At 36.8% G+C, this 27,269-nt stretch overlaps 1 protein-coding gene across 5 annotated transcripts in view; it reads left to right on the plus strand.

Annotated features, from left to right (window-relative positions):
- LOC129277676 (uncharacterized) overlaps nucleotides 1–27,269 on the plus strand; it is a 63,003-nt gene that overhangs the window by 12,190 nt on the left and 23,544 nt on the right. For 4 of the 5 annotated variants that reach the window (XM_064110716.1, XM_064110718.1, XM_064110720.1 and 1 more), the window contains exons 8-18: nucleotides 743–1,006; nucleotides 1,459–1,578; nucleotides 3,310–3,483; nucleotides 5,783–5,978; nucleotides 14,621–14,817; nucleotides 15,741–15,868; nucleotides 17,581–17,689; nucleotides 19,002–19,076; nucleotides 21,697–24,632; nucleotides 26,614–26,668; nucleotides 27,015–27,143. In XM_064110716.1, coding sequence (XP_063966786.1) covers nucleotides 743–1,006; nucleotides 1,459–1,578; nucleotides 3,310–3,483; nucleotides 5,783–5,978; nucleotides 14,621–14,817; nucleotides 15,741–15,868; nucleotides 17,581–17,689; nucleotides 19,002–19,076; nucleotides 21,697–24,632; nucleotides 26,614–26,668; nucleotides 27,015–27,143 — 4,383 coding nt within the window. The remainder of the gene's footprint in view (nucleotides 1–742; nucleotides 1,007–1,458; nucleotides 1,579–3,309; nucleotides 3,484–5,782; nucleotides 5,979–14,620; nucleotides 14,818–15,740; nucleotides 15,869–17,580; nucleotides 17,690–19,001; nucleotides 19,077–21,696; nucleotides 24,633–26,613; nucleotides 26,669–27,014; nucleotides 27,144–27,269) is intronic. The other variant, XM_064110717.1, reaches the window with a different exon arrangement.

Raw genomic sequence — 27,269 nt, forward strand, 5'->3', positions numbered from 1 at the left:
AAAAGCTTTCTTTTGAATAGGTAAAACTTTTTTTCAAGGATATTTCGGGCAAGTGAAATAGATTTTTGGGCAAGGATATTCCAACTATTTAAAAATTTATACGTGGGCAAGTGCTTCTAAAAAGTTATGTAGCACCCTGACTATAGATGACGTTAGCCCACTTGCAAAAACGCTGTGTAAAAAGAAAGTGGACTAAGCTTAACCTGTACTATAGGTGGAGCTGAATGGCAATTTAGCCCCACCTATAGTATGGGGAAAAGGAAATTTTTGCTAGTGTAAAAAGCATATTACCTTTCACACAGGAGTCAGCAGCTACCCATAGCCACAGAGTTAGAGATTCTCTGGCATGACCCTAACCACTTTCCCCATATGTCTTATACATTTATAGAAAATGAACAGGAAAATAGTTCAGGCTGCAACCTTCCGTAAGTCAATCAAACAGCCAAATCAAAATCATTTTTTCAGAACATATCATGCAAAGCATGTCTTATTTGCCTCTCCTAAGACAAATTTTGCCCAAGTCAAAGAAATTTCTGTAAATCCAAGAGATTTATTTGTCTTGAGCAGCAAGGGGGGGGGGGGGGCGCTGACCATGCAAAAAATCACAATCATATGGTAATTTTTACGTTTTTGGAAAAAATGGAAACCCCCCGCTTCTGCGGCCCCTGAGCAGAATTAGTTCTTGTTAATGGAGCAAAGTATTATTAATGTTTCCTTTCTCATATCCCCATCTAATTTTCAGAACCTTGTCGACCTTGCCGGATCGGAGCGGGCGACGGAAACCAAGGCGGAAGGCGCAAGACTCAAGGAAGCCTGTAATATCAACCAATCTCTCTTCGTGCTGGGGACGGTCATCAATCGTCTGGCCTCAGGAGCTGACTTTGTCCCTTTCAGGGACTCCAAGCTCACCAGGATCTTATCGTCATCGTTGGGTGGGAACGCCAAGACGGCCATCATCTGTACTATCACGGCAGCCTCACTGGAACAGACACAATCTACCCTACAGGTCAGTCCCAAGTAAAATCTCTTGTGCTGCCCTCTATTGGTAAAAGGAAGAAAATAAGTAAAATCACACAGTTGGGCCGTTTCATAAATTAATCAATGTTTTGTTTGTCGACCTTAACTTTCCCCCATTCTTACTTTTATTTCATCATAATTGGCTCAAGTTATGCTTATTTCAAAGCATTACATATTTTGTAAGAACTAGAAAAATGGATGAAGATTATATCAGGAGGTTTCACATATAGGGAGACAGATGTACATATTTTATAGGATTATGCTTTGGGTTATGTGTAAAAATAAGGCAAATATACCTACCCCCCACCATGTTTTGAAGGTTGTATGCAAAAAAAAAAAAAACCTAAGTTGAAATGAATAACAGGTCATTAGGTTTTTCATCATTGCTTCGAAGATGAATGTAATAACCAACGCTTCCCTCGCACACCCTTTCCAATGCAGTTTGCGACTCGGGCTAAAACGATTAAGAACAAGCCAGTGATGAATGAGATCTTGTCTGACGAGGCCCTGATGCAGAGGATGAAAAGAGAGATCCACACTCTCAAGAAAAGATTAGAAGAAGTAAGTACAGAAGAACTATACTTGGGAGAAGGTTTCATGAAACAAATGGTCAGTGATTTGCTCTGGCTAATTTGCTCTGAGCCAATCAGATGCAAGGATTTTGGTAGCTTATAACAGAACTCTGGTGAAAATCACTTACTACTCGTGAAATGCTCTCCACGGGGGCATGTTACATAAAGATGAAAGAATTTTGCGCGGCAGATTTATCACGAAAAATGTTGAGGGGGGCTGAATCAGCCCCCCCCGTCTTATTAGGGTTAAATATAGTCTCAGAATTCCCCTATTTTAAAATACTGTTTTAGCTTTTTTAAAGAATAGAAATGCTAACCAATAAGGTTTATTCTCCATATTCAAATGTATACTTCAACTTTAGATTCAACTTTAGGTCCAAAATTAGTTTTATGATTCTAAATTCATCATATTCGAATCAGTGATAGGTCAATACGCCATCACATGACTATAGCTGCGAGGATCGCATTTAGTATATTATAGGTTTTGACGTCACCTCAAGAGAATATAACTGCGTTGTATTGTAAACTGCAGCATTATATTCACAAAGGTGACGTCACTCGCTGCTTATAAGTTCGCTAATCAGCTAGTTTACGAGATGTACACGCTAGTGTTTATGCATCGATTGCATGAAGAATGCGCGTGCTGTATTTTCCAACATTTTTTCTATTATAACGTAGATGGATCAGCGCTGCAGCAAGCATTATATATATATATTATATAAAGCCAAATGCTGAATGCATTCTCTGATGGCAAATCTACATGTAGACTATATAATATAACAAAAATTGTCTGGTCCATCTTTTTAATAAATAAAATTTCAACTCCCATCCATAGTTATATTTTCCCCCTCGGGAGAATATTTTTCCCTCAGCGCTGCACGCTTCAGGCAAAATGTTATCCCTTGGGGAAGAAATATAACTGGTGGGGAAATGAAATTTTATATTCAAACTCTAGGTAGGCAATATCTGTAATTTCTGTATGATATTCCTTGCAGCTGTATAATGTGATATCACTTTATCAGCCTTAGCCCTTTAACATAAAACTCAGCAATTGATCATGGGGCTGATTCCTATGATTGATTGCATTGATTATTGTGTATGATCAATCATAGATATCAGCCTTATGATCAGTAACAAAACTTTGTGTTACGGGGTCCAGGGTTGAAGATACACGACCTTGTCTTAATGGAGAAACTTATATCAGGGACCTGTAACATAAAGCTCAGTGATTGATCATGGGGCTGATTCCTATGATTGATTGCATTGATTATTGGTTATGATTAGTCGTAAAAATCAGCCTTATGATCAATTACAAAGCTTTATGTTACTGAGTCCAGGGTTGAAGATACACGAACCCTGTCTTAATGGAGAAAGTTACATCAGGGGCCCATAGCATAAAGCTTAGCGATTGATCGTGGAGCTGATTCCTATGATTGATTGCATTGATTATTGTGTATGATCAATCACAGATATCAGCCTTATTATCGATTGCAAAGCTTTTTGTTACGGGGTCCAGGGTTGAAGATACATGACCTTGTCATAATGGAGAAACTTACATCAGGGGGCTCGAAACATAAAGCTTTGCGATTGATCGTGGATGGGATTGAATAATACGATCGATTGTATCGATTATTGTGTATGATCAAGTTTAAAAGCCGACCCTACGATCAATCACTAAGCTTCATGTAATGGGCCCTGGATTTTTTTTTTTCAAACTCAGTCGCAGGTTCCATCGGCATTGACAGATGGTGAGAAGGAGGCCCTCTTGAGCCAAGAAAGGGACAGGATGAAGAAGGAAGTCATGAAAGAAATGCAGGAAAAAATGGACTACTTCAATAACATGGTGGTCGTCTCGAAGGGTGGGGGAACCCCCAAGAAGCAGCTGAAGAGAAAGGTACGTTTGGCATAACTACTTTCATCAAAATTTGACTTGTGAGGGATTGGCTAAGCAGTCTGTTGTGTGTTTTGATTTTTAGAATGTTGAATTTACAGTATCTGATTATTAGAGATGATGACAATCTGATAACGACATATCAGTGTGCACTTGCACATGTGTTTAGTGACAATCTCTCACTTAGCAGCCACCTGTCTATAGTGACTACTAAAAGTCATGGAAGCAGTTCAGTCAGACTGCAGGTCCCAAGAAAGTGGCTTCTTTCATCCAAGTGATATTCATGACTTGAGATGTTTTGCATATTTAATGAGCTTGATGCGGACCAAAACACCTCTTTTCATTCGGTCATTGCTGCTCTAATTGTGCATCGAATTTCATGAATTTGGTACCATTGTAAAGAGGAAGAATCATTCTTTCAGGTCATGTGTTTGGATTTATTCAAAAATTTTGTAATAAAGGTTAAAATTTTGATCTAAAATATTTTCACCTGACAAAAGCTGCTATTTTCACACTTTATTTTTGTTTGAGCCCAAATGATTTTTATATCATGATAAAGCTGAATATGTATGCTTTGAAATGATATACTAGGTTTCAAAATAAGAATTGGTTTAATCGGGTCAAGATCACACTTTTCATTTGCCAAGTACATAAAGCAGTTTGAAAACAAGAATACTGCACTCTGATTGGTCAAAGAGACCACACAATGGCAAATTCCAACGGTCCCAGTGCCTGGGTTCGTGGGAAGGTCACACTTCCCATGTGGTAATCTCCTCAAATACCCCGCGCCTGTTGTTCTGTGAACCTTATCCAGCCAATCAGAACTCTGGATTTCATGCAAGTACAAAATTTCAGAAATCTTGTCTTGTACCTTGGTGGGAAAAGTGTGATCTTGACCCGATTAAAAGGTGCCGCATATCAAGAGTGGCATTGTGAGAAAGTACAGAAATTCAGCTTTATGGTGATAGAGATATCATTGAGGCTCAAAATAAAAAGTTTTGCACAATTTGCAAAAGAAAACAGGGGAAGAAAATTCAGTTTTGAGGCACATTTTCGGGCCAGAAATTTACTTATTTAACAAAATATTGTATACAAAATAACTAACCAATATGAAAGAGTAACTTTTACTCTATCTGATAGTGCAATAATATTTCATTTAACTTGAGGTTAAAACAGGTAAATTCTTAGAGAAAGAAAATCTCAAGAATCACGAGATTTTGCAAGGAGGAGGATTCAGCCACGAGATGATTTGGATGAATCTGGCCTTTTTGCTCATTAGCATAGGGACCTGCGGTCTGACTGAGTTGTACTTAAGAACCTGTATGTAGCTGTCACCCATCTATAAATGCTACATCTTGTGTTTCCTTGCAGCAGCGTAGCAAACAGAACTTACCAACCTGATATCATAGAATAATGATCTTCCCCCCTTTGCCAAGGCGTTTGTCTACAATTTCCACTCTTCACAAAGTCATTAAAGGTCATGGCACGATCTATTCATGTTACAGATTTATTTTGACAAATGTCAAGGGGGGATTTCCCCCCTTCGTCCTGGGCTAGATCTGTTACTTTTACTCTAACCTACCTCTGTTAAATCATGAAATCCAAGCTGAAAACGTTAACCCTGACAATCACCGCACGGATAAGCACATGTGGGACACAGTATTAATATATGTATCGGTAAAGGACCTGACAAGCAACTTGAATGTCATGCTTTTTATTAATTTTATTTCTCAGCAATGACACAATTTCTTGCAGAATCCTTTCGCACATAACTTTGATTCATACATACAGCAGAGCTGCCAACCAGTATGTTTTCGGCGTATTTAGTACGTTTTTGCAACCAAAATACGACAGTACGTTTTTTGTACAAATTCGTAATTTATTGAGAAAAATCATCTTTATATGTCCCTATTTCATAAAACTTACGCAAGTATGGTTATTGGATCAATGTAATTTCAGGTAACTTTTTTTTTCAATCATTTTATTAAAACCAGGGTGAGATATACACATGTTTCAATGTTTTTTTTTTCATCTGCAAGAGCAGTCCGCATTTTAGCTTGCATGCAGCTTGAGCACTGCGATGAGCATGCGCACCATGCCTTTGATTATGAAATACATTTTTTTGGGGGGGGAAAAATACAGTTTTTTAATCACAGAATACAATTTTTCATTCCCAGAGGTTGGCAGGTCTGATACAGACACTTGGTTGGTCATTTTATTGGATTCAATATTAACTTGTTTTAAAATTGTTACTACGAATGGCATTTTAATCTTTAAATCATTTTCTCTTTCACCTGGGCAGCCCCGACGCGAGACCTGGTGCCCCGGCATGCAGCTGCAGCCCCTTATACTACCCTCCCGTCCTGCCATGCTGAAAATCCAGGCAAGCCCGGTCTCAGAGACACCAAGCATCGACACGTCATCGCTCCCAGATACATCGGACACCGATCCTCGAACTTCCATTTCTAGTGAATCAGTGAGCAGCATCAGTAGCAATGGTAAGGGATTGTCAGGTCTCCCAGCCCATCAAGGAAAATTATTTAACTTTTTTCCAGTCAGGGAATTTGATAAAAATACCTCAAATCAGGGGAAAATGCCTCAAATGAGGGAAAAGGAATTCTGATCAGCCCAAAAGTTGAAGCATGGTAGTCCAGGGTTCCCAGCCCATCAGGGAAATCAGGGAAAATTATTTTACTTTTTTTCCATTCAGGGAAAAATCAGGGAATTTGATAAAAAATCAGGGAATTTGATAAAAAATCAGGGAGAAATGCCTCAAATGAGAGTAATATCAGGGAATTTTGATCAGCCCAAAAGTGGAGATTCAGTAGTCGGTCAGACTCTGTAATATTTTGTTGCATATCAAAACAACATCCATTGAATGACTGGTTATGGTGGTACATGTACTAATTAGTTTTACATTATTGTTTTCATATTGAAAATGCATGTTATTCACCGCAACAACTTAAAAAACATGCGAAACTGGGAATGGGTTTAAATAATTATCAGGAAATTTTTAAGCTTCATCAGGGAATTTTGTTTTCTTGAAAAGCTGGGAACCCTGATTGTTCGGGGTGCATCCTTTTCATATTTAGGAGTTATAATATTTCATATTTAGGAGTTATGATTATTACTTGTTTAGCATCACCTGTGCCATGGCCTATAATCTAGGCGGAGACTGCAGTTTTTGTCTTTGCCTGTATGGCCTGTATTCTGCAGTTGAGTTTAATTTAAACTCTGGTTTGAAGTTGTGGGTTTAATTATGGCTAGCCAGTAGTAGCATAAATCTCACAAAGTATTATCTCAGTATATCACCTCATTTTTCTCTTAAATCATTCTTAAAGATTGAGTCCACCCCAGAAAAATTTTGATTTTACTAAATAGAGACAAATCAAATTAGCATACCGCTGAAAATTTCATCAAAATCAGATGTAAAATAATGAAGTCATGACATTGTAAAGTTTCGCTTGTTTTTCAAAAATAACAGTGATATGCACAACTTAGTGACATGCAAATGAGACAGATGATGATGTCCCTCACTATGAGGCGCCGAATGTACCAATATTATATAGAACAATTATTTGTTATATAATCATTATTTATTAAATAATAACTATTATTTATATATAATTTACATTTTATTTGTAAATAACTACTATTATATAAAATATCATTTCTAATTATTTATATATAATTCCAAGTAATACTTCATTATTTGTAAATAATAATAGTTCGACATTCCATTATTTATAAATAATGATTATTTGTTTTTCATTATTTATAAATAATGATTATTTGTTTTTCATTATTTATAAATAATGATTATTTGTTTTTCATTATTTATAAATAATGATTATTTGTTTTTCATTATTTATAAATAATGATTATTTGTTTTTCATTATTTATAAATAATGATTATTTGTTTTTCATTATTTATAAATAATGATTATTTGTTTTTCATTATTTACAAATAATGATTATTTGTTTTTCATTATTTATAAATAATGATTATTTGTTTTTCATTATTTATAAATAATTTGTTGAGTTTTCCATTATTTATAAATAATGATTATTTGTTAAATAATGAAAACGTCTACTTCATTATTTATAAATAATTTTTTCGAGTGCACCATTATTCTCATTATTTATAAATAATCATTATTTAATGTTCGAGTTTTCCATTATTTATAAATAAAGATTATTTGTTAAATAATGAAATATCTACTTCATTATTTATAAATAATAATTTTGTTTCAATATCCCATTATTTATAAATAATCATTATTTATAAACAATTTTTACAGTTTGCCATTATATACAAATAATCATTATTTATATACAAATAACCATTATTTATTAAATAATGCCATTATTTATTAAATAATGCCATTATTTATTAAATAATGCCATTATTTATTAAATAATGGAAAACTCGCTATAACATGCAAATGTGGGACCGCCCATGATATGAATATTCATGATGCGATTTCCTTTTTCGTGATTTTTCTTCACAAATTTTTGTCCATTTCCTCTTCATAATGACATTTCTTGAAGCAATTTTCTAGGGATATGGTCTGATTGTAATATTCTTCATTTTCTATATAACTTCGTCTTCGTAGAAATATCAAAAAGTGTAATTTTATACGATTTTTCCTACAGTTCACAATCCCCATAGGCGCGCGTGTACGGTAGGGACAACCGGTGAATCGACGGAGTGCTCTTCATCGAAATACTACGTTGGTTGGTCCCCGGAAGTGGCGGGCGGAATTTAGCCCGAATCCTCGATGGAAGTCGATCAAGTGCATATGAGCTGAGAGAGTGAAATATCAGTGTACTTGTACAGGCCCTTCTACTTTTTATAAATATTTCTTGTTGCTTTTTTTGTTAAGTTAATTTTTCCTGGTGTAGAGATAAGTTTCAGTTCTAATAATGCACTTCAAATACATTTTGGAGTGTCTGTTTGAGGCGTTTGGGGCGATTTCACCCTGGCCCCAAAATGCTCGCAACGACAATACGGGGGGCATGATGACCCCTAAATTTTTAAAAACTTATTTTTCTATTGAAAATTATCACAAAATTCACCAAAAGTGTGCACGAAAGCCTTCGTATTTCACTTTTAAAACTCCGAAAAGTGCCCAAATGACAAGCTTGGTCGCTTCGCTGTGTCGCTTTCAACTTGAGAACGTTTACGCGTCTGCTCCCCCCCCCCCCTCCTCCGAAAGAAATTCTGTATACGGCCATGCTCTAAAGAGCCTGGCACATTGATTTATGTATACTTTCATTTTCATTATTTTTATCTCATTATCAACATGGCCTTACGCAGAATTTTTTCCAGGGGGGCCGGGGCCGGAGCATGACGCGCGTAAACTTTCTCAAAAAAATCTTGAAAGCGAGACAGCCACGGGACCAAGCCCAAATGACAAGCTTTGTCGCTTCGCTGTCTCGCTTTCAACTTGAGAACGTTTACACGCGTCTGCCCCCACCCCCCGAAAGAAATTCTGTGAACAGCCATGCTCAAAAGAGCATATGGCACATTGATTTATATGTACTTTTCATTTTCATTATTTTTATCACATTATCATCATGGCCTTACACAGAATTTTTACCGGGGGGGGGGGGGGGGCAGCTAGGACGCGCGTAAAGTTTCTCAAAAAAATCTTGAAAGCGAGACAGCGACGCGACCAAGCTCAAATGACAAGCTTGGTCGCTTCGCTTTCTCAAGATTTTTATGAGAAAGTTTACGCGCGTCCTGCTCCCCCCACCCCCCCCCCCCGGAAAAAATTCTGCGTAAGGCCATGATGATAATGAGATAAAAATAATGAAAATGAAGTATACATAAATCAATGTGCCAGGCTCTTTAGAGCATGGCCGTATACAGAATTTCTTTCGGAGGAGGGGGGGGGGGGGAGCAGACGCGTAAACGTTCTCAAGTTGAAAGCGACACAGCGAAGCGACCAAGCTTGTCATTTGGGCACTTTTCGGAGTTTTAAAAGTGAAATACGAAGGCTTTCGTGCACACTTTTGGTGAATTTTGTGATAATTTTCAATAGAAAAATAAGTTTTTAAAAATTTAGGGGTCATCATGCCCCCGTATTGTCGTTGCGAGCATTTTGGGGCCAGGGTGAAATCGCCCCAAACGCCTCAAACAGACACTCCAAAATGTATTTGAAGTGCATTATTAGAACTGAAACTTATCTCTACACCAGGAAAAATTAACTTAACAAAAAAAGCAACAAGAAATATTTATAAAAAGTAGAAGGGCCTGTACAAGTACACTGATATTTCACTCTCTCAGCTCATATGCACTTGATCGACTTCCATCGAGGATTCGGGCTAAATTCCGCCCGCCACTTCCGGGGACCAACCAACGTAGTATTTCGATGAAGAGCACTCCGTCGATTCACCGGTTGTCCCTACCGTACACGCGCGCCTATGGGGATTGTGAACTGTAGGAAAAATCGTATAAAATTACACTTTTTGATATTTCTACGAAGACGAAGTTATATAGAAAATGAAGAATATTACAATCAGACCATATCCCTAGAAAATTGCTTCAAGAAATGTCATTATGAAGAGGAAATGGACAAAAATTTGTGAAGAAAAATCACGAAAAAGGAAATCGCATCATGAATATTCATATCATGGGCGGTCCCACATTTGCATGTTATAGCGAGTTTTCCATTATTTAATAAATAATGGCATTATTTAATAAATAATGGCATTATTTAATAAATAATGGCATTATTTAATAAATAATGGTTATTTGTATATAAATAATGATTATTTGTATATAATGGCAAACTGTAAAAATTGTTTATAAATAATGATTATTTATAAATAATGGGATATTGAAACAAAATTATTATTTATAAATAATGAAGTAGATATTTCATTATTTAACAAATAATCTTTATTTATAAATAATGGAAAACTCGAACATTAAATAATGATTATTTATAAATAATGAGAATAATGGTGCACTCGAAAAAATTATTTATAAATAATGAAGTAGACGTTTTCATTATTTAACAAATAATCATTATTTATAAATAATGGAAAACTCAACAAATTATTTATAAATAATGAAAAACAAATAATCATTATTTATAAATAATGAAAAACAAATAATCATTATTTGTAAATAATGAAAAACAAATAATCATTATTTATAAATAATGAAAAACAAATAATCATTATTTATAAATAATGAAAAACAAATAATCATTATTTATAAATAATGAAAAACAAATAATCATTATTTATAAATAATGAAAAACAAATAATCATTATTTATAAATAATGAAAAACAAATAATCATTATTTATAAATAATGGAATGTCGAACTATTATTATTTACAAATAATGAAGTATTACTTGGAATTATATATAAATAATTAGAAATGATATTTTATATAATAGTAGTTATTTACAAATAAAATGTAAATTATATATAAATAATAGTTATTATTTAATAAATAATGATTATATAACAAATAATTGTTCTATATAATAATGGTACATTCAGCGCCTCATACCTCACTCACTATTTCTTTTGTTTTTTATTGTTTGAATTATACAATATTTCATTTTTCTACTGATTTGACAACAAGAACTGGGGCGGACTTGACCTTTAAAATTCTGATAACTTTCTTAACCTTTGATGGATTTTCCTCAAGCCTTCACCAATATTTTTTATTATTGTTTTTTTGTTGTTGCGGTGGAGTAGGTGAAGGGGAAGTTGAAAGGGAGTAGCAATGGCCCTTCTCAAATATTATTTGATGTTCTATTCTTTGCCAGATATTTCATAATGAGGTTTTGATACTATTTGATACTATTTTGTTGCGTGGCAATGGAGATCGCAATATTTAGTTTATTTAGCAATAGTAGTTATTTTTACAAGTTACAAGTAGGCGAGACACAATATTGCTAATACCTTGTGTTAGTTCTCTGTATGAAGTGTATTACAGTCTTGTTTGTTTAGTATATTTATTATGTTAATTAATTTTGTGTTTTCATTCTCACAATGAATGTTTCATTTCCTCATCCAAAATCCATCTTCCATGTGCCATCAATCAATAACTTCATGAATCTGTTTGGTAAGTAAATCCTTCCAATACAAGATGTATGCATGATTTTGCTGCTTTGATTCCCAGTATCTTGTAACATCATCAGGGCCCCGTTTTACAAAGAGTTGCGATTGATATGATCAATCACAACTATGGATGGCCAGCAAGCATCAACATCTATTATGCATGTTTGATCAAAATATTTTCTATGATGTATTTTCATGCATTCATTGTTTTCTTGAAAATTCACTGTGCTTCTCTTTGTTTACAAAGGACATTGTGCAAATTTTCTGTAGAAAAAAATTGTAACACTGATGAATTTCCATAGAGTTATGATTGATCCGATCAACTTCAAGTATATGTTAATCCATCAATGTCATAATTTTTTCTTTAGGAAATTTGTACAATCTCCTTAGTTAACAAAGAGAATCACACTGAATCTTCAAGAGAAAGATGAATGTATGAATATACATCATATCTAGAAAGTATTTTGAACAAACATGTATGTTAGATGTTGAGGCTGCTGGCTTTCCATAGTTGCGATTGATCGGATCAATCATAACTCTTTGTAAGACGGGGCTCAGACAAGCTTGTGTCAGTGTTCTTCAAAAAGTTTTTTTTTTTTATTGTCCCACAATACTTTTTTAATACTTCTCTTCTCTTCATCTCAGCTTACCCTTCCCTTTTCATTTACGGCAGTCATTAGATTTGCATGAATAGATCTAGGATTTTGCTGGATTGTGGAATAGAACTAAAACATAATCTCTTTGAGCAACCCGACTTGCATCTTATACCGTGTTTACACGCTGCATCAGCTCTCGGTGCAAACCCGAAATCCGGTGTAGACTCACCTTTTTTTAATGCGTGTAAATGCGATTAACTTGCACCGGCTCGCGGTGCAGACACAGCAATTTTGCTCCGCCAAAATATTAGGATCAGAACCGCGAGCCGGTGCAGACACAGCCATTTTTATTCGTATGAACATGAAGCCGAGTCTGCACCGGCAATTAGAGTGTGTTTCATGATGTAAATTTTATCCAATGATCTGTGTTTTTGCCCCGTGTGCCGAGTCTGATCCGCGAGTTTGGGCAATGTGTAAACGCAACACAAGATAATCCGAGAGCTGAGTCTGCACAGGCTTGCAGATCTGTACCGCGAGCCGGTGCGTGTTAACACGGTATATATATGTGTCAAGTCACCTGCATTAATTGCATGGAGTAGTTGAACTTTTTTTTAGAATGCTGTCACAATATGCATGCTCTACAAAGGGAACTTACTCTAAGTTATTTTTAAAATCTGTGTTTGTTTACTTGCTTATGTACGTGTGTATTTGTGTCTTGCCGTTCATTAATCGTGGTAACACCTTTGCATAATTTGCTACCTACTGTTGCGTTGTCACAGGGTTCCCAGGGAAATCAGGGAAAATTATTTTACTTTTTTCCAGTCGGAAAAATCAGGGAATTTGATGAAAAATACCTCAAATCAGGGAAAAATGCCTCAAATGAGGAGAAAATCAGGGAATTTTGATCAGCCCAAAAGTCAAAAGCATGGTAGTCAGTCAGACTCTTTTATATTTTGTTGCATATCAAAACAACATCCATTGAATGATTGGTTATGGTGGTACTAATTAGTTTTACATTATTAGAAAACTGGGAATGGGTTTAAACAATTATCAGGGAATTCTTAAACTTCATCAGGGAAAAATCAGGGAATTTTGTTTTCTTGAAAAGCTGGGAACCCTCTGTCAGTACACATCAATTTTTTAAGGTCATGGTCATACTACAGCTTGTCTCGCTCGTAAGTGAATGACAGACAAGCTGAATATGCAGTCTAGCAATTGACAAAATTTTTCAATTGATTCAAGTGCTGCTGTGAGGGATTTGCGATATTTGGCTCAATGTTACCAGCAATCGTGCTGAGCAAAATGATCTTTTTGAAATGAAACAAATCAAACTGAGAAAGGTGCAGTTTTTACCTTGCACTTTTGTGATAGTTAAGATGTGTCTTGTTTCAATGAGTGACTAGTGCTGTATTATGCACAGTTGTAAGCTTGTTTTATTTAGCTTCATTGGGTATGGCTGTGTACAATAGGGTTTTAGCGATACTCATCAGTAAACAAGTCAATTACGCAATGTTGTGACTGACCTTGTGGTATAACATAATAACCTAAAACCTTTTTTTATTTAATGGAAGATTGTAAAATAGAGTGGTACACAATCATTTGTCATGTCTTGTATCCAAGTTTTCAGTTTGAAATGATCAAACTGGAATCTTCCGTGGCCCAGTTCATAAAGACTGAGTTACAATTCTTTGAAGAAAAAAAAGGGTGCTCAACTGAGAAGTCATGGGAAGAACAGACCTATCCCAGAGAAGAGAAAATGAATGCAGTTATGTGCTTGACTTGGGTTCTGAAACACGGGTAATCTATTGTAGATGACATGATTTTTTTCCTGATGTTTCAAATAGTTGACAATGATAAATTGATGAAACAGATTGTCATATGAAATAGCTCCCCAACTGAACCTACAAGGTGCAGCTTAATTAGCGCCGGTGTAACTCGTAGAAAGAAAGATAGCGCAATAAGTAATAGACTGACCAAACTGAAGTAAACAGAATTTTACATTTTAGAATGTAGGACCATGATACTGTCCGATGGGCTCTCTTAATTGACAGATCATGATATAATTTTCTTTATGTTAATTACATGTATATTTATTTCAAAATAAGATATGATATTTATTCGTCTTTACTTTCTGTACATACAAGAGTGTTTACAAAGGTGTGTTGTTTTACATTCAGGCATTACAAAACGTCAGTATAATCATTAAGTATCGTGACGATAAAGATAGAAAACACAACAAATTATCCCGGTAAGTATTGAAGGAAAAGACGAGGAGAACCCCTGAAAACGCAGGGGTTGTAAGGTTAGGGTCCACTTTGTGACAAGTAAATGACTGTTATGATTTACAAATGAGTGCTTTAAAGCCTCCCCCCCCCCAGAAATTTGCCACGTTAGGGTCCTCTTAAACAGTGAACTCTCCAACTAATTGGTTCTTTTGGATACCCTGTCTTTGCAGAATTCAACGATGAAAATGCAGAGGAATTCAGAGCTATGGTGTGTCCGCAAGACCTGGCTGCCGACTTACCGGACCTGGATATCGATTACTCTCGGAAGACCAAGCGTAGGAGGGCCAGCGTCCGCTTTGGGGAGGATACGGCCTACAGCTTTGAACCTGTAGAATACAGCAGGGAAATGGGATGTCAGACAGAGGAGGTACATGTATGGGGGGGAGTTTACAAACAAGGGGAAGTTCACATTCAAACCTGTCAATTCAAACGATTAAAGTCACGAATAGTGCTGTGAATACTGATATCAAAATTCCAAACTATTTTGAACCTCTCTCAAGGCATAAAAGCAGATTCAATTAGATAAATCATAATGATACCATCACCCAAAGCTGCCAACTATTAAAGTCATAATTACTGCGATTTTCATGTCTAATTATGCCATTATGCATTTTACCTTAATTATTACCCTTTTTAGCATGAATAGATACATATACATGTTTACACATTTAATACACACATTTCATAGTGGCGAACTCATCTGAAGGTGTTCAATAATGTTCATTACACGCATGATCATGTCTCTTTGTCCACATTGGTCCTCTTGTTATCATCACATGCGCAGTGTTTACTTGAATACTGACTCAATCGTGTGTTGTTTTTCTCTTGGATTTATCATGGATTTTGAATCTGAGCCTAAAAAAAAATGGAAGATTCCGTTTTCAGAATGAGAATATTCAACAGAGTTTTCAGTATTGATGACAAGTAAGTTTACTTTTGAGCTTCTGGATTACTAGTTTTTACTTTGAAAGGTCGGCATTTCTGATCATCGACTGCAATTTGAAGCCAATTTTGACTTTACTTTAACCACATGGTTTGCAGCAAAGTAGAATTCTGAAAATTGGTATTCATAGCGTTATGCCGAACTAATTATACAAAGTTTGAAGGGGGTGTATAGGAATCGGTTGGGAGGTCGGTCATGTGTTCTTTAGAAGCAAATATGTTATATTTAAAAATAGTTTTATCTTCTTACAACGGTATACTAAGATAAGAATCCTCTTTTAGTTTGATTAAGCATGAATGTTTCTTTATTTTATTTCTTACCAATTAAATTGTTTTTATTCAATGTAGGTGAAGGCTGATGACGACAGTGAGATACAAGATGCTGTAGAAATTTTGACGAAAGAGAATGGCGCCCTCAAGGATAGGCTGGAGGAGATGATGACTAAAGACGAGAAGTCGGAAGAACTCCTTGCAGTGTAAGTCAGCAACTTCCATGTATAAAATATGAATGTGACAGTGTTTCACATTCTTGAAAATAGCACGGTGCTCGGACGTAATTCATGATGTGGAAAAATTGTCAAACAGAAGAAAACTATGTTTATTATATGTAGCACTATACAGGATTGCCGCCTTTTATATGACTTAAAACTAAATATGTGACAAAAAAGGAGCAGTTGAATAATGGCCAAATACTTGATTTCGATCAAACTTTACCTCGTCTTTTGCATAAAATATAACTGTATCTTTAATCGTTATTTTAATATGGGAAACAGTCATCATTTTCAATAATGGATGATTAAATTAAAAAAGACCAGGACCTCTTTTTATTTTATTCAAGCTAAGACTTAGATAAATTAAAGATTGATCTGTACGAAAACCTTAGAAAATACCAACTTTATGACCTAGGGAAAGAAGTCTAATCTACCCTGTTTAAACAACGAAGGATCTCCGCTTCTGGCAGTTCTGGGGGCCATCATTGCAACTATGGAAAGCCAGCAAAGTCAACATATAAAATGCATGTTTGTTCAAAACAATTTCTAGATATGAATGTATATCCATAAATTCATTGATTTCTTGACAATTTGGTGTGTTCTCCTTTGTTTACAAAGGACATTTTGCAAATTCCCTGTAGAAAAAATTATGACACTGATGGTTTTACATAGAGTTACAATTGATTGGATCAATCGTAACTCTTTGTAAGACGGGCCCTGGACCTCTTTCTCAACACCCCCCCCCAGGTCATGTTAATTGACTTCACCTCCTCCTCAACAGTACGATGCCAGGTGGTCTTGGGTCTCCCTCTCTTTCTTCTTCCTTCTAGTGTCCAATGCAAGGCTAATTTTGAAAAGTTTTCGGTCTCTCTTCTCAGGACATGTGCTATCCAAAGTAGTTCTTTATTTGTTATTGTTTGTGGCCAAAATCTGCATCTTTTCCTCAAGTTTTTTTGTGTGGAAGGTTGACAACCTGTTGATGTCATTGATAGTCATTCTCCAACATTCTGCCCCATAAAGAAGAGTTGAAAGGACACAGCTCTGGGCCCCTTCTTACAAAGAGTTACGATTGATCCAATCAATCGTAACTCTATGGAAATCCATCAGTGCCATAATTTTTTCTACAGGAAATTTGCAAAATGTCCTTAGTAAACAAAGGAGAACACACCAAATTGTCAAGAAATCAATGAATTCATGGATATACATTCATATCTAGAAAATCTTTTGAACAAACATACATTTTTTATGTTGACTTTGCTGGCTTTCCATAGTTGCGATTGATCGGATCAATCGCAACTCTTTGTAAGACGTTATAGCTTGAGTTTGGTCTTTGTACTGTACTGCCGTGACCACCATACATTGTTGAGCATTTTAAATGCATTCCAAGCCTTGTTGATTCTAATCCTTATGTCAGTTTGGGCTCCACCATCATGCCTGACTGTACTTCCAAGATATCACGTTCCATCAAGTACCTGTTGTCAATTTAAGAATTCAGTGATCATTTCCTTTTAAACATTTTAAAGCACTGGATCATGTAAGATTCTTATGCTATGAAAATGGAAGCACCTTATGATTATTTTTACCAATGCAGAAATAAATAAGTATAACAAAAAGTTAGAAGAAGGAAAAAAATGCCATCATTGAATCTCATCTTTCTGTGGATTTTGCTTCCCTCACTATCATTTCAAATCCAATAGGAAGGAAGAGATTGGAGATCTAAGATTTCAGTTGATGCAGAAATCCGAGGAGTACGACGAACTTCTTCAGTATACCAAATGGGAAGATAAGTGCATCAAAGATCAGGAGGTGAGGAGAACAGTCTTTTTGTGAAACCTGAGCCATGTTTTCATGTGAAACCTGAGCCATGTCTTCAGGATAGATGTGAATTAAACTCAAATTGAGCTTGCTATCAATCTATTTCTGAAGTTACCTTATTTGAAATCGATCCCAATTCGAGTTTGACTTTAATTTTCAGGCAACTCTCTCTTTCTCTCTGAAATGATACCTCTTGGGGGTGTTTTCACCAAATTAGTAAGCAATGTTTGAAATCAATTGATAGTGATCAAGTATTCCTGGTCATTTGACGTACATTTCAAAACACAAAATTAAGGTCAAGGGTCATAACAGATCAACAAATTTTGAATTCGATGCTTGAAATAGACATGATGTTTGTACATATTTCAGTGATCAATGTAATATGGCTCTTTGTGTTTTCATATTGTTCTATTCAATTTCCCTTTCTTTTATATATACATATTTTGTTGGCTCTCTCTCTCTCTATGTCTATATATATATATATATATATATATATACAAAACAAAGCAAATCTAGTTAATGTTTTTTGCCAATCATATGTTTATTTATTTGAAGGGTCCGTATCTTCAGCCAGTTTTCATAGCAATGTCAGTCAGAGGATGCGCCTTCTGATCATAATTGGTCTTATCATTGTCATTTACTCCTGAAGAAGACGAAGAATCGTCGCAAATTTCATTTCATTTAATGGTTTATTTAATAGACTAGTATTGCCGTAAAAAACTGAATTGCACATGCTTTACGGGGTATTGCAACATACATGGTTAAAAAAATACTGACACAATTAAAATTAATCACATACGTAAAATTTGCACAGTAAGTTATTGATAAAGATGAATAAATAACAGAAGAATGCATATAATTAATTGGTACAATTATTCCTGATAAAACTCTTAAAACACGATGAAATAATGGTAATTAGAATAAATTCACAATTGCTATAAAGCATGTAGATTAAACATTTAAAAACTAATACAACTACAACAAATAACTCCCTTGTGTTAACAAGACCACTTTCTCTTGCGCTTGTGAAAACTTTGCCTTTTCACCGATATGATGTGTCTTTATATAGTATGATTGGCAAAAAGCATTAACTGGATATGTTTTGTTATCACTTTAAGCCAATACATGAAACCATAAGAAATGCATCAATATTTTCTATGAATCTCTCTGTATGGCTCTCTTCTGTGTTTGTTTGTTTGATAACACATTTTTATTATAAAAGTATATTTGACTTTTTCAGTTTGGTCTGTTTTTGTCTGTTTTCCTTGTGATAAAAAACCCCAAATATTTATTTATCTTTTAGTCTGAATACCTGAGTGAAATTGCCAATCTGAGAGAGGATCTGAAAGGAAAGGAGAAAGATCTTAGCAATGTTGAGGTTAGTATATTTTGGTTTATTTCATTTATTTCCTCATCTCTCCATCAATTCTTCATTAGATCAAAGGTCAAATCCTATCATGTTCGGTCAATGAAATTTCAAACAATCATAACTGAAAAATTCAGGGTCAGGATAGACTTATTTAAAATATGGAATGGAAATCAGGTATTGGTAAAGGTTTATTTCTGGACAAGCCTCTGCAGCATTGTCTGCTATAAACAACTTGAGTAGAAAGTCAACACCGGTTTGTTGGCTCAGTTGGTAGAGCGTCCGTCTCACAACCGGGAGGTCGGGGTTCATACCCCATCCGCGTCAGACCAAAAGAAGTTAAAAGATGGGAGTTGCTGCTACCCTGTTTGGCGTTCAACGATTAAAGGGATAGAGCCTCGTCAATCTGGCACTGCACAGCGGCTGCTGGGCCCACGATCAATTGGGCAAAGCAAATATTCTGAATATTTCATGTCTATTTCGAACAATAAAATATGGATTTTCATCTTTTTTCAGGATGGTTAGACCCCCAAAACCCCCTGATAAATAAATGCTAAAATTGTTCATAACAAAGGCATGTACTAAATGATTAATTGAAATCTCACTGTATATTATTGCTCATTTGAAATTCACTGTATATTTCTTACGATTCAGTAAGAATTGAAATTCACTAAGAATTGAAATTCACTAAGAATTGAAATTCACTGTTTATTATTCTAGTCTAATTTTACAAAGATTATTTCTTGACAACTTTTTGCCGCAGGTTTCAAATAATATGTATGTGGTAAATGAGAGCGCAACTAGCACTCCATGAAAGTCTAAAATAACCTAGCAAAAACTTAACCGCCGCTATGAGAATACTACCACATCATGTTCATAGTTCGCCAGTGTAACTTTTGGGCAATTTAAAAGAAATATACATATTATTTGACACATGTTTGATGCAAAATCAAAGAAACGGATCAATGAAAAATTGAGGAATTTTGAATGAATCGTAAGAAAGTGATGAGCAACTGTATATGGAGATCACTAATGCAGAGATGCCAACTTTTGGAAATCAGAATTAGGGAGGATTTGCAACCGACACCAAATTATGTGCGCATGCTTGCGGCCGGGGTCCAGCTCTGGGTTTCTAGATGCTCTCTGGTGCAATCTGACCCTTATTTTGGAGCATTTCACATGTTTTAAAAAAAACATTGTTCCCACTTTTTTAACAGAAAAATTTAAGAAAAATATAAAATATGCATTTTTACATGTAAAAAAAATGAGGGGACAATAGAAGAAAAGTACCTGTTCAACAATAATAATGAGGAATTATCCTCTTTATTATTATTAAAGCGCGGGTAACGTCTTCCTCCTCGCTGGTCCCTTGCTTGGTGAAATAAGTCAACAGGGTACTAGTGGAGCTCGAACTCGAAGATCTCGTCTTCGCAATGTCCGTATGCCGTTTGCTCCCTACGTGCTTCCGAATATCATCACGGCCTCCGGCTCCGTGCTCAACTGAAATGTCCACGCTGCAAATTGTGCAAAATGCATGGTAAATTCCTCTTTCCGACTTCCGAATACACGGGTACTGGAGACTGTATTCAGTCTTATACTTCTGAGACCATTTTTTGGTCTTCTTTTGTTGATTTTCCGCCATTTCGTGTCAATATCAACCCATCAATACGCCAAAATCACACACCGATATTCCACCGCACGACTCGACAAATCCATCGGCCGCGAGCGCACACGCCTCGCGAAGCTAGCCGGGCCTACCGGCCTGGTGCACAGTGGATTCCCGTTTGGCATATCACATGCACCAGCTTTTCGCTGCTCCTTATTTGTCTGCCTTTCACACAGAATTTAGTAGCAGCGAACGTAATGGAGTTACTACATGCTAAAATTAGCAGACGATACATGTACTTCCAATCCAATTTGATCAATGCAAAAAAAATCGTAATTTCGGGAGGATAAGGATGGTAATCGTAAGGGCGGGAGTTGGGATGAATTTTCGGGAGCCTCCCGATGAAATCGGGAGGGTTGGCATCTCTGCTAATGCTGTGTAGATCCTTCCATCCCTCAATGCGACCTAAAACTGTGATGTCACACATGTAAACTTCCCCATTAATTTGGTATATTATATTCCTAAATGTTCTTTTTTGTAGCCTCTCGCAAGATCAAGTTTTCTTTTTTATTGGAGGACATGTAATACAGCTTTCATTACATTGTATCTTGGATGAATTTTTTGCCCTATCATGAAATTGAGAAAAATACATTTTTGGGGGTATATTTTCAGTGTCAAAGGGGAGAAGTTGTATAAATTTGACATTGCAGATCTTGTTTTCATTGTCATTGGGAAGATCTCTGTAGTAATGGTGTTCTCAAGATTCAAATGCTCGTAAATTTCTTATGGTTTGTCCAATTTTACTCAATCTTTTGTTGATCTTATTCTTTCATTTTTCTGCTTTCACACAAGCTAATTTGTTCCACAAGTTTCCTTTTCTTGCAGTGGGGACTTCATTTATTTTCATGTCTGAACACTGTGAAATGTTAGAAAGCTCTGGTGCAGAGGTTAAGTGCACCATCACTGAAGAATACTGAGACAAAAAACCAATTAATTAAGGTGCTTTTTTTTCTTTTTCCTCATCAGGCCAAGCTTACAGCTCAGCTGACTCAGTCAGAAAATGAAAAGAAGGATCTCGAGTTCCTGCTGGATGCAGAGAAAGAGCGCCACCGATCAATGACCTCTGAACTCCGACAGCAACTGCAGGAGGCTTATGATAAATTGAAAGAGAAGGCAGAGGGACCAGCTGCAGAAGGTACGGAGATGGAGGGCAAGGAGGAGATCGGGCAAAGAGTAGTTGAACTGGAGTTAAGGTTAGCTGAAGCCCTGAAGGAGGTGGAGACTTTGGAAGAGAAGGGTGTCCAGAAGGATGAAGTGGTTGTGGAACTGGAGACAAAGTTTGCAACTGCGTTGCAGGAGAAAGAACTTGTGAAAGAGGAGAAAGTTCAAGAGCTGGAGTCAAGACTGGCGAGCATAATGGTTGAGATGGAGGATGGGAGGAAAGAGGCAGCTGTCCAGGAGCAGAAGGTGTGTGACCTGGAGGCTAAGCTGGCCAGTGTTATCCAGGAGAGGGAAACCCTGAGGGAGGAGGAGACCTTGAACAAACAGACAATGATGGAGCTAGAATTAAGGTTGTCCGTTCTCCAGGAGCTGGAGGGTGAGAAAGAGGTGGAACTTATAGAGCTGAAGATGAAGTTGGCTAATCTCATGCAGGAGACAACGGAACTTAATGAAGACAAGAACTTGAAAGAAGAGAAGATTGCTGAACTAGAGTTGCTATTAGCTAGTGCACCGGAGGAAGACTTTGATGTGAAAGAAGATAAAGTCTTAGAGCTTGAATCTCGTTTGGCGAGCATTCTCCAGGAAATGGAATCCTTGAGAGAAGCAGAAGCACAGAAAGATGAGAGAATTTCTGAGCTTGAGTCAAGATTAGGTGAGGCTGTACATGGGAAGGAGAGTGAAGTAGAAAACAAAGTGACAGAGCTAGAATTAGAGCTGGACTCCGTTCTCCAAGAGGTAAATGCACTAAGGGAAGAGAAGATGGTGAAGGAAGAACAAATGGGTGAGCTGGAGTCAAGACTGGCCGGCATACTGGTGGAGATGGAGGATGGAAAGAAAGAGGCAGTCATCCATGAGCAGGTGTGTGACCTGAAAGAAAAGCTGGCCAGTGTAATACAGGAGAGGGAAAACCTGAGGGAGGAGGAGAACTTGAACAAACAGAAAATGATGGAGCTAGAATTAAGGTTGTCCGTTCTCCAGGAGCAAGAGGGCGAGAAAGAGGTGGAACTTACAGAGCTGAAGATAAAGTTGGCTAATCTCATGCAGGAGACCACAGAACTCAATGAAGACAAGAACTTGAAAGATGAGAAGATTGCTGAACTGGAGTTGCTATTAGCTAGTGCGCCAGAGGAAGACTTTGATGTGAAAGAAGATAAAGTCTTAGAGCTTGAATCTCGTTTGGCGAGCATTCTCCAGGAAATGGAATCCTTGAGAGAAGCAGAAGTACAGAAAGATGAGAGAATTTTTGAGCTTGAGTCAAGATTAGGTGAAACTGTACATGGGAAGGAGAGTGAAGTAGAGACCAAAGTGGCAGAGCTAGAATTAGAGCTGGACTCCGTTCTCCAAGAGGTAAATGCACTAAGGGAAGAGAAGTTAGTGAAGGAAGAACAAATGGGTGAGCTGGAGTCTAGACTGGCCGGCATACTGGTGGAGATGGAGGATGAAAAGAAAGAGGCAGTCATCCATGAGCAGGTGTGTGACCTGGAAGAAAAGCTGGCCAGTGTTATACAGGAGAGGGAAAACCTGAGGGATGAGGAGAACTTGAACAAACAGAAAATGATGGAGCTAGAATTAAGGTTGTCCGTTCTCCAGGAGCAAGAGGGCGAGAAAGAGGTGGAACTTACAGAGCTGAAGATGAAGTTGGCTAATCTCATGAAGGAGACCACAGAACTCAATGAAGACAAGAACTTGAAAGAAGAGAAGATTGCTGAACTAGAGTTGCTATTAGCTAGTGCACCAGAGGAAGACTTTGATGTGAAAGAAGATAAAGTCTTAGAGCTTGAATCTCGTTTGGCGAGCGTTCTCCAGGAAATGGAATCCTTGAGAGAAGCAGAAGCACAGAAAGATGAGAGAATTTCTGAGCTTGAGTCAAGATTAGGTGAGGATGCACATGAGAAGGAGAGTGAAGTAGAGACCAAAGTGGCAGAGCTAGAATTGGAGCTTGACTCCGTTCTCCAAGAGGTAAATGCACTAAGGGAAGAGAAGATAGAGAACGAAGAGCAAATAGGTGAGCTGGAGTCAAGGCTTGCCAGTGTCCAGCAAGTCAAGGAAAGTGAAGCAGAAGGTAGCGCTGTCAAGTCAGACTCAGATGATGTCCTGCGTGAGTTGGAGTCCCTGAAGGAAGATAAGATTCGTAGAGAAGAGAAAATAGCCGAGCTGATGACGTGGTTGACCACTGGGATGCAGGAGATAGAAAGTCTTAAGCAGGAGAAGGATGCTGGAGAAGCTCACATCATGGAATTGGAATCTAGATTAGCAAACGCTTCAGGGTCGACCAGCGAGGAGAACAAAGTTGCAGAACTGGAATCTCAATTGAGCAAAGTACTGGAAGAGGTGGAGTCACTGCAAAGAGAGAAGAATGTAAAGGAGGACAAAGCAGCGGAGCTTGAATCACGGTTTGCCGTTGTTCTTGAAGAATCGGAGGCTTTGAAGGAAGAAAAGGACTCGAAAGATAAGCAGATGGCGGATGTTCTTGAGAAAATGGAAGCTCTGAAAGAAGAGAAGAACTCAAGAGAACAGCAGCTGACCGAGCTCGAGGAAATGTTAGCCAGAGTGTCGCAGGAGCAGGAAACTTTGAAGACGGAAGAAATCCTGGAATTGGAGTCCAGGTTGTCCAGTGTCCAAGATGAGATGAACGCTTTGAAAGAAGAAGAGAAGCGGAAAGAGGACCAGATGACTAAGCTAGAAACCAGACATGCAGAATTGATTGATGAGTTGGAGAGAATGCAAGATGACCTCACTAGGTGAGTCTGTGTTATTGCTTTCCTTACAACGTGTAGTTGGCTTAGCAGCAAACTTTTGCCCCCCCCCCCCCCACCCTGGTCAATTCTGGATACACACCTGATCTCAGATGATCACAATATTTTACAACAGCTCTTTGTTAAACAGTCAGACTGCAGGTCCCTATGCTAATGAGCAAAAAGGCCAGATTCATCCAAATCATCTCGTGGCTGAATCCTCCTTGCAAAATCTCGTGATTCTTGAGATTTTCTTTCTCTAAGAATTTACCTGTTTTAACCTCAAGTTAAATGAAATATTATTGCACCATCAGATAGAGTAAATGTTACTCTTTCATATTGGTCATTTATTTTGTATACAATATTTTGTTAAATAAGTAAATTTCTGGCCTGAAAATGTGCCTCAAAACTGAATTTTCTTCCTCTGTTTTCTTTTGCAAATTGTGCAAAACTTTTTATTTTGAGCCTCAATGATATCTATATCACCATAAAGCTGAACTTCTGTACTTTCTCACAATGCCACTCTTTATGTGCGGCACCTTTTAATCGGGTCAAGATCACACTTTTCCCACCAAGGTACAAGACGAGATTTCTGAAATTTTGTACTTGCATGAAATCCAGAGTTCTGATTGGCTGGATAAGGTTCACAGAACAACAGGCGCGGGGTATTTGAGGAGATTACCACATGGGAAGTGTGACCTTCCCATGAACCCAGGCTCTGGAACCATTGGAATTTGCCCGTGTGTGGTCTCTTTGACCAATCAGAGTGCAGTATTCTTGTTTTCAAGCTGCTTTATGTACATGTACTTGGCAAATGAGAAGTGTGATCTTGACCCGATTAAACCAATTTTTCATTTTGAAACCTATATCATTTTAAAGCATACATATTCAGCTTTATCATGATCTAAAAATCATTTGGGCTCGAACAAAAATAAAGAGTGAAAATAGCAGCTTTTGTCAGGTAAAAATAATTGTTTTGTAGCATATTTTAGATCAAAATTTTAACCTATATTACAAAATCTTTGAATAAATTCAAACACAGGACCTGAAAGAATGATTCTTCTTCTTTACAATGATACCAAATTCATGAAATTCGATGCACAATTATAGCAGCAATGACCGAATGAAAAGAGGTGTTTTGGTCCGCATCAAGCTCATTAAATATGCAAAACATCTCAAGTCATGAATATCACTTGGATGAAAGAAGCCACTTTCTTGGGACCTGCCGTCTGACTGTAAAGGACAAGTCCATCCAAACAAAAAGTTGATTTGAGTGAAAAGAGAAAAATCCAACAAGCATAACACTGAAAAATCATCGAAATCAGATTTAAAATTAGAAAGTAATGACATTTTAAAATTTTGCTTAATTTCACAAAACAGTTATATGCACATCCTGGTTGGTATGCAAATGAGGGGACTGATAATAATAGTAATACATATGATTTATATAGTGTCTGATGACGTCACCCTCTCACTATTTCTTTTGTATTTTATTGTATGAAATATTCTTATTTTCTCCTCATTGTCATGTGACAGAAAGTTTTATTCCTCCCTGAACATGTGGAATTATTGTGTTAATAGTCATGATTCAGTCAAGTTTGTCCTTACCGTCAAATCTGCAAAAATTGAAATATTGTATGATTCAAATAATAAATAACAAAAGAAATAGTGAGTTAGGGACATCATCGACCTTCTCATTTGCATGTCACTGAGCCGTGCATTTTACTGTTTGGTGAAATATTAGCGAAACTTTTAAAAGTCATAACTTTCTTATTTTACATCCAATTTTGATGGCATTTTCAGTGTTAGGCTTGTTGGATTTTTCTCTTTAATTCAAATCCACTATTGGTTGGGGTGGACTTGACCTTTAATAGCAAAATTATTCTTGCTGCTCCATTGTAAATATCCCCTAGTATGACGGGTCTTTGCTAACACACCTTTGCATGTATCTTTTCCTGTCTAATGTCCATTTTTCATGTCTTTGCAGAGTCAAAGTTGAGAAGGCTGAACTTGAAGCAGAATATTCTGAAATCATGACAAAGGTTAGTGCTCCATAAGTTATTTTTCTTCATTTATTTTTAATTTCAAAGCAAATAAAATTACCCCCCTCCCAAACAGAGGTTCGTGGGTTTGAATCCTAGCCATGCATGTTTTCCTTCAGCAAGAAATTTGTCCACACTGTGCTGCACTTGACCCAGGTGAGGTGAATTGGTACTCGGCAGGATTAATTCCTTGAATGAATGAGGGCTGAAAGGCAGCTCGAGCTAAGGCCGGGGTAACAATAATAATAATAATGTGCTTCGGAATAGATTGTTTCTAGATAGATGGCGCTATAAAAATGCCTATTATTATTATTATTATTATCAATCTACATTTGATCACTAACAGAAGCAGATACATGAGGAGAGTGAGTCCAGGTGGCAGGGAGTATGTGAAGAGATGAGAAGAGCCATGCAAGACGCTGAGAGTGAGAAACGGAGATCGGAGGCTGCTTTCCAGAAGGCAATGGAAGCACAGGTAAGAATCAATCAAGCATTTGCGTGAAAAGTTTTGTCAGTGGTTTTTATCAACTGATTTTGTTCTGAGCCAATCAAAGGATTTCTAGTAGCTTATAATGATAGTCAATGAAAAAAAAATCATGTC

The sequence above is a fragment of the Lytechinus pictus genome, chromosome 15, assembly GCF_037042905.1.
Source record: "Lytechinus pictus isolate F3 Inbred chromosome 15, Lp3.0, whole genome shotgun sequence".
Lineage (NCBI taxonomy): Eukaryota > Metazoa > Echinodermata > Echinoidea > Temnopleuroida > Toxopneustidae > Lytechinus > Lytechinus pictus.